Source organism: Pan troglodytes, chromosome 4, assembly GCF_028858775.2.
Source record: "Pan troglodytes isolate AG18354 chromosome 4, NHGRI_mPanTro3-v2.0_pri, whole genome shotgun sequence".
Taxonomy (NCBI): Eukaryota; Metazoa; Chordata; class Mammalia; order Primates; family Hominidae; genus Pan; species Pan troglodytes.
The window spans coordinates 155,235,633-155,251,981 of NC_072402.2; the positions used below are offsets into that span (position 1 = coordinate 155,235,633).

The 16,349-nt window shown below is 43.6% G+C and overlaps 1 protein-coding gene across 3 annotated transcripts in view; it reads right to left on the bottom strand.

Annotated features, from left to right (window-relative positions):
* Positions 1-16,349, bottom strand: part of ADAM19 (ADAM metallopeptidase domain 19) — a 98,205-nt gene that overhangs the window by 73,080 nt on the left and 8,776 nt on the right. For all 3 annotated transcript variants that reach the window (XM_016954120.4, XM_001137856.8, XM_009450056.5), the window contains exon 3: positions 13,706-13,776. In XM_016954120.4, the coding sequence (XP_016809609.3) occupies positions 13,706-13,776 (71 nt within the window). The remainder of the gene's footprint in view (positions 1-13,705; positions 13,777-16,349) is intronic.

The following is a 16,349-nucleotide window of genomic DNA, read 5'->3' on the forward strand; positions in this document are numbered from 1 at the left end:
TCACATGGCATTCTCCCAGAGTGTGCGTCTGTTTCCAAACCCCTCCCTTCTAAAAGGACACCACTCATGCTGGATTAGAGACCTGCCATACTCCAGTATGATCTCATCTTAACTAAATACATCCACAACTCAATTTCCAAATAAGGTCACTTTGAGGTACTGGGGATAAGGACTTCAACATATGAGTTTGGGGGGACACCATTCAACTCATAACACTGCTGATGTTTTTTCCTTTTGGAGTGGTGAAAATGTTCTAAAATCAGATTATGGCGATGGCTGCATGACTTTGTAAATATACTAAAACAGATGAAATTGTATACTTTAAATGAGTGAACTATATGGTATGTGAGTTATATCTCAGTAAAGCTGTTTGGAAAAAAAAAAGACAAGAGAGCTTGGGTTTAAAGAGTCTGCCCAAGCTCAATAATCAACTCAATGGTGTGTTTGGGAAAACAGGATCTCTCAACAAGGGTAGTGAGATATAAACTTGCAGAGGAGCCAAGGGCAACTTGCCTTTATATATCCACATTACATGTAAATTCGCTTTGACTCAGTTGGGTATACAGTGATTCATAACATCATTCTCTCTACTCTGCACGTTTGATAATTTTTCACTATAAGAAGCTGTAAGAGTTAATCATGCATACACATAGACTATAATATCACACAGCCACGAAAATGATATGATAGTCTCTTCAATAAATGGTGGGAAAACCATATGCAGAAGAATAAAACTAGGCCCCTATCTCTCATTGTATACAAAAATCAAATCAAAACGGATTAAAGACTTGAATCTAAGACCTCAGGCCAGGCACAGTGGTTCATGCCTGTAATCCCAGCACTTTGAGAAGCCGAGGCAGGTGAATCACCTGAGGTCAGGAGTTTCAGACCAGCCTGGCCAACATGGTGAAATCCTGTCTCTACTAAAAAGAAAATAATTAGCTAGCATGGTGGTGCACGCCTGTAATCTCAGCTACTCGGGAGGCTTAAACAGGAGAATCAATTGAACCAAGAAGGCAGTGGCTGCAATGAGCTGAGATTGCGCCATTGCACTCCAGCCTAAGCAACAGAGCATGATTCTGTCCCCTCAACCCAAAAAAAAAAAAAAAAAGACCAAAAAAACTAAGACCTCAAACCATTTAACTGCTACAAGAAAACATTGGGGAAAATCTCCAGGACATTGGTCTGGGCAAAATTTCTTGAGCAATACCCCACAAACACAGGCAACCAAAGAAAAAATGGACAAATGGGATCACAACAAGTTAAAAAGCTTCTGAACAGCAAAGGATACAATCAACAAAGTGAAGAGACAACCCAAACAATGGGAGAAAATATTTGTAAACTACCCATCTGACAAGGGCTTAATAACAAGACTATATAAGGAGCTCACACAACTCTATAAGAAAAAAAAAACAAACTAATAATCCAATCAAAAGATGGGCAAAAGCTTTGAATAGACATTTCTCAAAAGAAGGCATAAAAATGGCAAACAAGCATATGAAAAGGTGCTCAACATCACTGATCTTCAGAGAAATGCAAATCAATACTACAACGAGCTGGGTGCCTTGACTCATGCCTGTAATCCCAGCACTTTGGGATGGATCACTTGAGACCAGGAGTTTGAGACCAGCCTGGTCAACATGGCAAAACCTCATCTCTACTAAAAATACAAAATACAAAAAAATTAACCAGGTGTGGTGGCGTGCACCTGTAGTCCCAGATACTCAAGAGACTGAGGCACAAGAATCACTTGAACCCAGAAGGCGGAGGTTGCAGTGAGCCAAGATCACACCACTGCACTCCAGCCTGGGGGACAGATCAAGACTCTGTCTCAAAAAACAAAACAAAGCAAAACAAAAAAAACCGCAATGAGATATCATCTCACCCAGTTGAAAGATAGGCAATAATAAATGCTGGTGAGGATGTGGGGAAAAGGGAATCCTTGTGTACGTTGTTGGTGGGAACATAAATTAGTACAACCACTATGTCATGCTACCATATGATCCAGCAATCCCACTGCTGAGTATAGACCCAAAAGAAAGGAAATCAGTGGGCCAGGCACGGTGGCTCATGCCTGTAATCCTAGCACTTTGGGAAGCTGAGGCGGGTGGATTGCCTGAGCTTAGGAGTTCAAGCCCAGCCTGGGCAACAGGAGTTTGAGACCAGCCTGGGCAACAAGGTGAAACCCCGTCTCTACTAAAAATACAAAAAGTTAGCCGGGCATGGTGGTGTGTGCCTATAGTCCCAGCTACTCGGGAGGCTGAGACAGGAGAATTGCTTGAACCTGGGAGGTGGAGGTTGCAGTGAGCCGAGATTGTGCCATTGCATTCCAGCCTGGGTGACAGAGAGGGACTCTACTCAAAAAAAAAAAAAAAGAAATCAGCATACTGAAGACATACCTGTGCTCCTGTGTTTGTTGCAGCAGCGTTTACAATAGCCAAGATTTGGAAGCAACCTAAGTCTCTATCTGGGATGAATGGATAAAGAAAATGTGGTACATATACACAATGGAGTACTATTCTGCCATAAAAAAGAATGAGCTCCAGTCATTTGCAACAACATGGATGGAACTGGAGATCATTATGTTAAGTGAAATAAGCCAGGTACAGACAGAAAGATCAACATCCCATGTTCTCACTTATTTGTAGGATCTAAAAATCAAAATAATTGAACTCCTGGGCAGAAAGAGTAGAAGGATGGTTACCAGAGGCTGGGAAGGGTGTAGTGGGGAGATGCAGATAGTTAATGGGTACAAAAAAGAATAGAAAAAATGAATAAGACCTATTATTTGATAGCGCAACAAGGTGACTACAGTCAATAATAATTTAACTATACATTTTAAAATAAAGAGTATAATTGGACTGTTTGCAATGCAACGGATAAATGCCTGATGGAATGGATACCCTTTTCTTCATGATGTGCTTATTTCACATTGCATGTTTGTATCAAAACATCTCTTGTACCCCGTAAATATATACACTTACTATGTATGTACTCACAAAAATTAAAAATTAAAAAAGGAAAAGATAAAATTACTGAGATTTGTTTTATGGGCTAAAAAGCAAGTAAAAATAGAACTTCTAATTAATTTTTTTAAATATGATAAAGGTACATGGAGACATATTTATAATATGCTCATAATGTGAAATGGTACATTCAACCTTTGGGGAGGTATCTGTTGTTGTATAAATGCAAAATGGTACATTCAGCCTTTGGGGAGGTATTTGTGGAGTGAGAGGTACAACTTGTCAAAATTTAAAAGCGTTTTAATTGTGTACTCCATAGGATCCTGTAACTCTACATCTAGGTATCAGTCCTACAGAAATACTTGCAAATGTGCTTAAAGATTATGTACAATCCTATTGCTAGGATCATTTGTAATAACAAGAAATCAGAAACCTAACTGTCAGTTAATAAGGAAATTAATAAATTTTGATTCATCCATTCAGTGGAATCCTATGTCACCATTAAAAAGAATGAAACAGGTCTATAAATGTGCTCATGTGGAAAGACACTGAAGACAAAAAATAAAAAAGCCAATTATAAAATAGTATATAAAGTACGATACCATGCATTTAAAAACTCTATAACTTGTTTAATTTTTCTCTGAAGTTTTATTATGAAAAATGTCAAACATTCCAAAAAGCTCCATGTAAAATCTTTTAAATGTTTTTAAATGCCCATGCTATATTTCCAAGTGAAAAAAAATAGGTTACAAAACCAAGAATACAGTATGACCTCATTTGTATATAAATATACGTAGGGATTTTTAAAATCTACATAAAATATTAAGTTCATGGTAAATGCTCACTCCCTCAATGCCAGCTATTGTTGTTATCTGAAGGTAAGCAGCCTGATGATAAAGGGATCCCCAAACCCAAGCATCCTGACTTCTTCCAAGTCCACAGCTTCCCTTAGTTCGGATAAGGGTCCATCTAAGGCCAACAGGGCAGTTGACAGCTTCCTCCCATTCATTTTACCCCGTGCTCCTGCTGAAGAGCAGCCAGGAGAAATAAGCTTGAGACAAAAGAAAACCGTGGACATCCTTCCTGGCTGCACAGGCAGCCCTGGCTGCGGATCCCTGGAAGGAGAGCCGGAACCAGTGAACAAATCCCAACCTCATATTGGACAGTTCAGGGCCTCATCTGATTCTGCAGGCACAGAAAAGAGGTACAGTTTGGCCCACTGGAGAACACTGCAAAGCACTGTTTTCGAGATACAATTAGGTCAAACTGGGCATCGCTGGAGAGCAGAAGTAATTTCCTCCCAGGGGCAATGGGTTTTAAGGTCAACTCTTCTTAATTACATTTGGAAACCAACTCAGGGGAATTCCCTCTGACTTCATTCTTAAATGTTTTTCTGACCCTGCAAAACACAAATAACAGTGTCTATTTATTGTGCTCTCATAGTGCACCAGGCACCCTGTAAATCCTTTAAGAGCATTACGTTATTGAATTCCACACACATCCTATGAGGTTATTATCCCCATCGCGTAGATGAGAAAACTGAGACTCTCAAAGGTTGAGCGACTTGCCAAAGCTTACGCCTCCAGGTAGTGCAAGGAGCCAAGCTCGGGATGCACACCTGCCTGGATTACACTATCACATTACACTGACATGCAAACTCTAACCAGGGCCTGGGAAAGGTAGGAGGAAAGGGAAGGGGGAGAGTAGAACAATGAAGAAGAAATGCCAGTGCTAACCAAAAAAGAGCCCAAAGCATACTGAGCCAGGACTATGCATCTGAGAGGCAATATACTGCCCCAGTTAAAAGCCTGGACTTGGGAGTCAAACAGATCTAGTTTCACATCCTGGCCCTGCTCTTCCCACCCACATGACTTTTAGCAAGTCACACTGCTCCACACCTCAGGGTCCCCATCTGCCAAATAGGGCTAATATAGGAATCTACTCTTCAGTGGTTGGTTGTGACAAGTGAAGTAGATGACCCATATAAATACCACAGTACGATGCCTGTTATACAGGCATCTCCTACTTTTTAGCTATCACCATTTGTTAATATGTGACAATCATTCCTAGTTATCCTCAGCCAGAAGTTCCCTAAGGGCAGACAGAGCATCAGAGAACATGACCCGGAACTTGGGTAATGTAGATAAGCAATAACCACACAGATTATTGCTCAATATGTTTTTTTCTCTTGTCATTTTCATGCCTGAAGAAAGCTGCAAGGGCCACATGTCACAGCTTGCATCCCCAAAACACCTGAAAACATTTGTTCTGGACTTTGCATTAGTACAAATTAGCATGTATTGAAAACCTGCTTGCTATGTGCCAGACGTTGTACTAAGTGCATTGTCATACATTATCTCCTAACCTCACAAACCCTGTGTGTGTGTTTCCTGGGGCTAGTGTGTAATAAATTGTCACAAAATTGGTGGCTTCAAACAACAGAAAGTTGTTTTCACACAGCTTGAGAGGTCAGAAGAATGAAATCGGTATTATTGGGCCAAAATCAAGGGGTCAGCAGGGCTGCGTGCCCTCTGGGAGAATCTGTTCCTTGCCTCTTCCAGCTTCTCCTTGGCTCATGGCTGCACCACTCTAATCTCTGCCTCTGTGATCACATCACTGTCTCCTGTTCTGTCTATAGTCAAATCTCCTTCTGCCTCCCTCTTATAAATATATTTGCCATTGTATTTAGGGCCCATCCAGGTAATCCAAGATAATCTTCTCATCTCAAGATCTTTGATTTTGTTGTTGTTGTTGTTGCTGTTGTTTGAGACGGAGTCTCGCTCTGTCGCTGAGGCTGGAGTGCAGTGGTGTGACCTCAGCTCACTGCAACCTCTGCCTCCCAGGCTCAAGCGACTCTTCTTTACTGCAACCTGTTTTATCAGCAAGGTTTTTATAACCTGTTTTTTTTTCTTTTTCTTTTTCTTTTTTTTTTGAGATGGGGTCTCACTCTATTGCCCAGGCTGGAGTGCAGTGGCACAATCTCGGCTCACTGCAACCTCTGCCTCCCGGGTTCAAGCAATTCTTCTGCCTCAACCTCCTGAGTAGCTGGGATTACAGGGGCGCACCACCATGCCCAGCTAATTTTTGTATTTTTAGTAGAGACCAGGTTTCACCATGTTAGTCAGGCTGGTCTCGAACTCCTGACCTCAGGTGATCCACCTGCCTTGGCCTCCCAAAGTGCTGGGATTACAGGCGTGAGCCACCATGCCCGGCCTCAAGATCTTTAACTTAATCACATCTGCAAAGATTCTGCCACATGTTCCAGGGATTCAAATGTGGTTATCATTGGAGGGGAGAGGGTGCATTTTTCAGCCTTCCACACCCTGCAATGAAGGTATCAATGTCTCTATTTTCTATGCAAGTGCTATAATGTAGTAAGAGGCAGGCAGGCCAGAGTTTGACTCCTGGCTATGCCCAATACTGGGTAAATTATTTAAACTCCTCATGCTTGAGTTTCATTATAAAATGCAGACAACAATATCTCATTCAAAGGGTTGCCATGAGGATTCAATAAGACATTGTGTGAAGCGCCTTTTCCGAAGTATCCATTCTCAGCAAATGCTCACAAAGCAGTGAGTATTATTACTATTATTTGAGACAGCATCTGGCTCTGTCAACCAGGCTAGAGTGCGGTGGTATGATCTCAGCTCATTGCAACCTTCACCTCCTGGGCTCAAAAGATCCTCCCACCTCAGCTTCCTGAGTAGCTGGGACTACAGGCATGTGCCACCATGCCTGGCTAATTTTTGTGGGGGTTTTTTGTTTGGTTGGTTGGTTGGTTTTGGTAGAGACAGGGTTTTGCCACATTGCCCAGGCTGGTCTTGAACTCCTGGGCTCGCGTGATCCACCCGGCTCAGCCTCCCAAAGTGCTAGGATTACAGGCATGAGCCACTGCACCTGGCCAAGTAGTATTACTATGAATACAGATGAAGAAGTAAAACTTAGAAGGCAAGTGACTTACCAAAGACCACCCAACCGGAAGTGTCAGTATCTGGAATTGAATCAGGGTCTCTGGGACCAAAGTCCAAATCTGTTCAACTCTATGGATTAGGATGTTTAAGGCTTGTGTGCATAAGGCTTTCAGAATCAACACATCTAGGCTATTTCAATTTTGGATGCTCTCTGATACCTTCGGCAAGTGTATCATGAAGCTGCATCCCTTCAGATCACCAGGCTTATTACTGAGTCTGAGCTTAAGCAATGGACCCTAAGAAAGTGATATCATGTGTCCAATATTTTAGAAATAATGGCATCTTAGTCCATTCTGGCTGCTATAACAAAACAGCATAACCTGGGTAGCAAATAAGCAACAAATTTACTTCTCACGGTTCTAGAGTCTGGGAAGTCCAAGATCAAGGGATCAGCAGATTTCGTGTCTAGTGAGGGCCCTCTCTCCAGTTCATAGATGGTAGCTGCTAGCTGTGTCTTCACCTGGTGGAAAAGGTGAGCTAATTCTCTGGGGTCTCTTCTATCAGGGCACTAATCCTATTCATGAGAGCAGAGCCCTCATCAACGAATCATATCCAAAAGGCCCCACCTCCTAATACCATCACCTTGGGGACTAGGACTTCAACATAAGAATTTGAAGGGAGACATAAACATTCAGTACATTGCAAATGGAGACCCTGCCTATGCTGGGGTGGGGTTGAGAGTTTGGCTTATAAAAAATCACATCAGACTGGCTGGCAATCCATTTGTTCTGCAACTCCAGGCATTTGGGACAACATGGGAAATGCAAATGAAATCATTCTCAGTCTACAAAGCTACAATTAGAAACTACATCTCAAACAGGACTACCAGGTCTCTCTGGAATGACGTGCCTAGCATAGCACTTGGAATTTAAATCCACTCATGCATTCACTGCCTTCAGCGTCAACACAGCAGGGTTAAACCAGTTCTTCATACTTCCAAAGAACATGTGAAGAAAATTTCAGACACCACAGGCAGCTCTCATCAAATTCTGGTGTCCCCACCCATTCATCCAACTGTTTCCTCAGCACCCGTCTCCCCGGGTTATACAACCTTAGCCATGGGGAATGGGGAGCCCAGCTGCGAGTAGAGTTTGGAAAAACATTTTGAATACTTTAGATCTGCCAAATACTTGGTTAAAGAATGATATCCTTTAATTTCTTGAGCCATGTGTATTTTAAGTGCAATGTAATCCATATGTCTATGACTCATTTAAATGCAACTCAGTGAAGCATGGTTTACTAAGAGCATTGGGATACCATCTAAGCCTTTCTAAGCTGCTCTTTGATCCAGGAAATTGAATTTTGCCAACAACAAATGAAGCTCCTGACAAGAGAGGGTCAAAGAGAGCTGTCCTTTATCCTAGGTAAGATGTTAAAGTCTACTCTTGACCTGGGAGGAAGCTGGGAGGGTGGAGGTGGGGAGAGCTCCACTGCCTAAGTGGTATTCAGGGTTTTGCTTTGGGTCTGCTACTATTTCTACCAGGTCTCCTTGAAAAAGAAGTGCGGGAATAAGAGATGGCAACTAATCTGCCCCGTGTGTTGCTGAAAAATTCCTTTCCTGCCTGCTAATTCTGCCCTTCCTCAATTCCACCAGTATTATGCAATCCAAATTGTATAATGGACTTGAGGAAAAACGAGAATGTTAGGGAGCTAGATTACTCCATTAGCACTGAATGTTAATTTTCCAGATTGTAGCTTGATTTCCAGGACAATGAAAGCCTTCTCCTTCCCTATGATATCACTGAAGGACTGATAAGAAGTTAGGGATAGGAAGAAAGATTAAAGTTGGAAGTAATGATAGGTATTAAAATCAGTAAACCTCTAAATGCCCAAATTCTGCCTTGACAATTGCTGTTCCCCAGGTGGTTTGGAGGTAGACATACTCACAAAAGAAAACAAACGCCCGTTCTTATTAACTAAACTTGAGCAAATAGGATCTCTCTTTAGCTAACTGGGCTGGAGCACAAATGGATGGGGTGAGACCAAAGGACGTCTCTCCCTTTCTCAAGCCATCATCATTTGGACTTGAGGAAGGACAGTGTATTGAAGAAATGAGAGTCCTAGAATGTGTTTAAGATACTAGAAGACAGAAGCATATGGCCAAAGAGCCTCTGGGCAAAGTGCCTACTAGTTGAGCCATTCATTTGCTTTTGAAGGTGATCTTGTAATAGAGTGATCCTGCTCACTAGTAATGCGGCCCAGTGAGCATCCAGGAATCTGGCTGAGCAATTCAGTGTGCCCTCCTTTTGGGAAAAAGCCAAGAAAGGACAGGATATGGCGCTGGGGCTCACACAACCCTGTTCATCTCCCTGGATGCCTGTAGCTAACTAAGGAGGATTCCATTTGATTTCAGCAAACAAGTTTTTGTCAAATACGGGTTCCTGGGTTGGTGAGGTAGTCTCAGGACATGGGGAAAAGAACATGGAGAAAAAATATGGATTAATGCTCAAATCTGTGGGTTGTGCAAAGAGCAGTCTATAATTTCTGCTCTGTAGTTTCCCTTCTTGTATTTTCTGTTGCCTGAACCTGCGGGTTCTGACCTAGAAGTTCGTCCCCAACTTCAAGGTCCCGTGATTTGGGGCACCTTTTTCCTTTATCCCACTGCCCACTATTTACCAGGATGTCTCCACAGGTAGAGCAAATTTCCTGAGGCAGAGACTTCTTTTGCATTTTCCTACTCACAGAGCATCCTTTAAAGAGGTAGTGCAGAAAGAGCCTTCAGAGCCTATCCGGGGCCAAAATCTGCATTTTACAGATGAGAAAGCTGAGGCTCAGGGGAGCTGGCTGGCTTTTTGACCAATTTCATATCATCTGTCTCTGAGGTCAGTGCTATGTCCACTGTACCACACTGCCTCAATCACAAGTTTCTCCAACAGCAGCTATGCACCAATCTTTGCAAATTATGTGATTACATGTGTGTATAAATATTAAACAATGTAATATATACTTTATTAGAGCAGAAGACTGTCTTCATGACATCCAGTTGAGTTCAAAAAAGGAAATGCTGGAGCAATATGTCTGACATAATCTCATTTCTGCTCCTCCCTCCCCAACAAAAATAGCAGCTTCTGTGTGACTGTGTCTGTATGTGATTGTGTCTGTGAGGATTCATGTGCATGTTCTTGTATGCATAGAAAAGGTCCAGGGTTTGCTCACCAAACAGCAGTGGATTTTCCTTGTGGGAGGGAAACTTCCATTCTTTTGTTTATTTGGAATTGCTACATGTTTTACAATGAGCATGCTTTGCTTTTGCAATTTAAAAACAATGAGCAAGAAATAATCATAGCTACCTTGAGCTTGGAATACAAACAAGGCACTCTGCTAAGTCCTTCACTGCACCATCTCATTTCATCCTCCCTGTGGCTCTATGACATGGGACTATAATTACACCCCAGATGCACAAACTGAGGCTTAAAGAGGCTACAAGGCAGTAAGTGGCAGAGCCAGGATCTGAACACAGGAATAACCGACACAAAAGCAACACTCAGATTATCCCTAAAGGGTCACTGTTTTTCACCTACACTCAATAGAAAAAAGAATGTGTGCTTCTCACGGATGTCATCCGTGAGTTGCTGAGTTGCTTCAAAGCAGAGACAGGCTGCCGGCTGCCGCGCTATTGTAGGACACCTCAGTGTGTCTGCCGCCTGAGCTGAAGCTCACTTTGCTGTGTTCCCCCTCCTCTCCTGGCCCATGCCCCATGCCTTTCCATCCTCACCATTCTTGGCGATCTCTCCATGTGTGAATTCCATTAAAGGCTTGCTCACTGCTATTTTGGGCCATGCATTAATACGTGGGCTTTGATTTGATGGGAGAAGGCCAGACACGGCAGGATGATGAAAAAGAAATTTAAAATGTCCTCTCCCTCCCCCCAGAGTCCCAGAAGCCCTTGCTCACCGCTCCTGGGAGACCTGAGAACCCAGTGTATGGGGAAATGTACAGAGGGAGAGTGGAAACCTTCATCATCTATTAGGGCCTTTGAACGTGGCTGTTCCCTCTCCTTGGAATTGTCATCTCTCAGCTGCCCATATGGCTCACTCCATCACCTCCTTCAGGTCTTGACTCAAATATCAGTTCACCTGAAAGGCCTTCCCTGACTGCCATTCAGAAACAGCAGCTCCCATTCTACCTCCACACTCCCCTGGCCCCACTCCCTATGTTCCTCTGTCTCCTGCACAGCACCCATCACCTGACGGACGGTGCACTCACTTGTCTGCTTACTGTTTCCCATTAGAATAGAAGCTCCATAAAGGCTGTACTGTTTTATTCACAGCTTTATCCCCAGTACCTGCACTGGTGCCTGAAATGTCAGAAGCACGTAGATTTAAAAAAAAAAAAAAATGAATACGTTGATCGAGGAGGTTAAGAACCAGAGGCTGAGAAATGGCTTGGCCCAGGGCCTAGTTTCCCCCAAATATCATGAGATTATAGAAACTTCAACACAGTGATTTGAAAAATTAGGAAATCATCTCCCCCGCTCCAAAGCTGTTTTGAATCCGGACTCACACGCACCATGAATGAGAAGGCTTTGGGAAATAAACACACTAGGAAGTCGTGTGCAGTTGGAGTTCCGCTCACTAACACATGTTCAAAACAAAAAGCCCAATTTGGATGAAAATAGCAGGAAGCCGTCCCCCAGGGACACCTGGTGAGGTCATATTGCTTGGCTCTGCTGCTTCCATTTTTACCAACTCTGCTGCCTTCTGCCAATTCAAGGAGGCCAGGAACCACATCCAGCCCCGTGCGGCTCAATGGGAAACGAGAGCTGCTCTCAGAAAAGCAGATGCTAGAACCACAGCCCCGGGCTCTCCTCTGGAGCCTCAGTGTGGGACAATAAAAATCCCAACAGTGGCTGGCTACTCACCATGCGCTGTGCAAGCACTTCCTGCACTTCACCTCATTTATCCTCACAACCATCCCACGAGGCTGGCCTTATTACCCTCATTTTATAAACAAGGACACTGAAGTTCCAAAAGATTCAGCCATTTGCCCTGGGTCACATTCTGTAACTCCAGACTCACACCAAGAATACACATGATCCTAGTTTCAGCAATTTCATTTACTTGCTGGGTGGCCTCAGACAAATGCCTATCCCTCTCTGAATCAAAACTTCTGCATCCATAATTTCAGAGTTTTCTAAGATCATTCCATTCAGTGTTTTCTAAGGCATCTTCCTGCTTTAGCTTCCTATGGTCTGTAGCAAATGTTTCAAAATAGGAGGGAAGGATAGAGACTTGAGTCCTGGGACTCCTGCTTGGCCAGTCCAACTCCTAAGCATTTTCCCACAACACCAATACTATCACTTGGACTGACCAGAGGGAGCTGAAGGGCCACAGGCTCTACTGGGGGCAGAACAGGAGAGATTAGACACAGGCAACAACAGGGAACACTTAGACTAGAGTTAATGGGAACAAAGCTGCCGTGAGAAACAAAGGCAGGCCCCCGAGAGACACAGTCAAGAACAAACCCTCTAAGGGCCTTTTCTTGTAGGACCAAAGGAAGACAATGCAAGGAAAAATCCAGGGCCAATAGACGCTGCACTGTCTAGGGACGCAGCTGGCCAGGTCTATTCCAGGGACACAGGAGAGAAGAAACACAGCCTAAACTGGCTTTACTCTCAAGAGGAGAGGAACAAAAATGACTGTGATCCCCATCTTTCTGGCTTCCGAGGCCACCATGTCCTGGAGGCAGAGGAAGGATGTGGATGAAGCCCCACCACTGCACAAGCTGTGAGTTGTATTTTAACCACACTCGGGACAGCACTCATCCTCCTTTGCAAGTGCCCAAAAAGCCCAAATTTGGAATAAATTATATTCTCCCTTTCCACCCAAGCCTAAAAGCTATTCCCATCCTTTTGTATACAGGAAGGTCCTTCTTCATCCTTTTCTTGGCAGTGATGCATTTGATTACTCATTGGCTTCCAGGGGGTTCTGGAGGCTGCCAAGAGGAGACAGGCAGCTCTCCAAGCCACGCAGCCTTATCTGCGACGTCTGTGTGGCAGAACGAAAAGTGGGACGGTCAGTGGGGAAACACCAAATGTTTTCAGAGTCCCCCGGCCAAGTAAGGAGAGCTCTTCATGGCTAAGTAGATGGGGAATGGCCAAAGAATGAGCCAAAGACATAGCCAGGCATCGTGCCCATTCACCTCCTCCATTACATGAATCCAGATATGACTGCATCTGATGGCAAATCAATGTGCAAGTGCCTCTGAGCCAGGCTACCACCCAAGATGAATGAGGTTAAGAAGATGGAAGAGCCGGGCCCGATGTAGCCAGGAGACTGTTGACGATGCCCTGTTGACAAAATCTCAGATGCGGCTGAACCAGAACACATGGAACAATCTGAGTCTGAGGCTCCAAGCCCCAGCACACCCTGCTTTGCTCGCTCCTCTCTGCTGTTTTCCTCTAATCTCCTTCATTTCCTGCCACACACTAGGCTGGCGCTAGTAAGGCAGCTGCCAAAGACCTCCGGTCCATCCACTCCCTTAATCTCACACATACACAGACCTCTGTGTGCCCGCAGTGAACTCCAGGGGCCCCTGAAATACTGCCTAAGGAAATTTTAGCAACACATTTAGCAGTCCAGCAATCTCACATCGAGTCAAGAGGCTGTGGAAAGGCTCTGGCTTTGCAAGATGCTGCCTGAAAGGAACCAAGGACTGAGAGCTTGGGGTCACTCCATTGACTGCTTCCTTCCAGAACAGCGACACCTGCGTCCGGCGTTGACACAGAAGTTATTTGTTTCATTTTAGACAAAGGAGGAGTCCACTTACTCATTCTTCTCCAGGTCCAGGATCAGTTCTCGCCCCTCAGCCATTACCCTGAGCTCAGCTTTGAGTGGATGCTAAAAGCAACAACAAAACAATGTCAGTTCCTAAAAGCCGGCACCAGGCTCCCAGGGTCGGGCACAGGATCTAGCACAGCGCTCCGACATTGATCCACAGGAAGTGAATGAGCAAAGGTCAATTGCATTTCCAGCCCACATGTAAAATGACCTCAATCCCAGAATGACCCAAATCCTTCCCCCATCTGCTTTCTCCTGAAAGGCATAGAGAAGAAACTCCAGGCTGCAATGTGGTGTAAGTGTATGTATGTGGTGCGGTGAAGGGAAACACTGGAAAACACAATCTCCAGCAGTAAATGTTCTGCAGAGTCAGATCTGGATTCAAGCACCGGCTCTGACACCTGCAGCTGTGTGAAGTCAGACATGTTGCTGAGCCTCCCCACATCTCAGTTTCTTCATGTATGATACAGAGATAGTAATAGTCAATTTGATGGGGATCTTGTAAGGATTGAGTGAGATAATGAGCATAAATAATGTATCACAGTGCCTGGCACACGGCAAGCCATGATACATGTTGCCTATTATCTTGTAAAATACTAGGGGATCCTCTTCGTAGTGGGTTCTTATTTCATTTTGGCTCTCCGTTTGGAAAACCCCAATCATCTCAGAGGAAGCAACTAAGAGATCCTCAAATTAAGGTTTTATAGGCCAAAAAGTAGATACATTTTACACATAAGCAGTTTGGTAGTGGCCACAGGTGCTACATATCCAGAATGGATCACTTAACATATACCAGTGTTTGATAAGCACAAAAACTATGTTCAACATCGCTAATAAACCTCCTCCCCACCTCCAGAAAAAAAAATTAAAAATAATAAGATACCTTGAAAAAAATCAAAGTGCCAGAGGTTATCTAAAACTCTAAATCACAATGCACAATGCCCACTGTAAACTGGGCACTCGCAATCCCTACCACTGAGAATTTAAACTGACGGCAACTCTCTGAAAGATAACATGACAGTATGCACTGAGAGTTTAAAAATGTTTAGACTCGGCCGGGCACAGTGGCTCACGCCTGTAATCCCAGCACTTTGGGAGGCCGAGGCAGGCAGATCAGGAGTTTGAGACCAGCCTGGCCAACACAGTGAAACCCCGTCTCTACCAAAAATACAAAAATTAGCCAGGCATGGTGGTGGGCACCTGTGATCCTAGCTACTCGGGAGGCTGAGGCAGGAGAATTGCTTGAACCTGGGAGGCGAAGGTTGCAGTGAACTGAGATCGTGCCACTGCACTCCAGCCTGGGTGACAGAGCGAGACACTCTCTCTCAAAAAAAAAAAAAAAATGTTTAGACTCAGGAATGTGAGGCTGTTTGAAAGGAATAAATGGAGGCACAGGCAAAGGTTTGCACATAAGGACATTTATTACTTATAATAATGAATAATGGGCCAGGCGCGGTGGCTCACGCCTGTAATCCCAGCACTTTGGGAGGCCGAGACGGGTGCACCACTTGAGGTCAGGAGTTCAAAACCAGCCTGACCAACATGGTGAAACCCCGTCTCTACTAAAAATACAAAAATTAGCTGGGCGTGGTGGTGCACACCTATAGTTCTAGCTATTCAGGAGGCTGAGGCAGGAGAATCGCTTGAACCTGGGAGGCGGAGGTTGCAGTGAGCCGAGATCATGCCACTGCACTCCAGCCTGAGCGACAGAGCGAGACTCTGTCTCAAAAAAAAAAAAAAAAAAGTAATGAATAATGAAATGTAACCTAACTGTCCTAAATATAACCTGTTAGAGAATGGTTAAATAAATGATGATCCATTCATATGACAGAACACTGAATGATCATTAAAAGCAGCAACTTTAAGTAGTTGTTAAATTACTGACAAAATGTACACAATAATCATTAGTCATAAAGCTCAAAATACAATACTGAATATTTTATTTAAATACACTTTGCAAAGGGAAAAATGTAGAGAGAAATAAGCCTAACCATTACCATAGTTAATGGGATCATGAGTTAATTTTGTTTTCTTTTGCACATCTTTCCACATGTTTATAATTGCTTTCACAGTTTAAGAAAAGAACTTTTTATTAATCTCTTTTTACTTTATTATTGTGGAGCATTTCAAAGAAATTTAAAAACCAAGTCATAATAAATCTCCATGCTTCAACAATTCAACTTAAGGCTACTGAACTTTTTTCGAAGAAATAAATTATTTTTTTAAAAAAGGATATTTACATATTTAAAACAGAACAGATTCTTGGGAGTGTTTTAAACATAAGCTCTCTATTTTGGGACTAAGGAACTGACAACTTTTTTTGAGACAGGGTCTTGCTTTGTTGTGCAGGCTGGAGTGCAGTGGCACAATCATGGCTCACTGCAGCCTCAACCTCCCAGGCTCAAGCATACTGAGTAGCTGGGACCACAGGTGCATGCCACCACACTGGGATAGTATTTTTAAATTTTTTGTAGATACTGGGGTATTACCATGTTTCCAAAGCTGATCTTGAACTCCTGGGCTCATGTGATCCTCCCAACTCAGCCTCCCAAAGTGTTGGTATTACAAGTGTGAGCCACCTCATCCAGCAGATAAATTCTTGAAGTCCCTTTCAATCCACAAAATCATTGCTA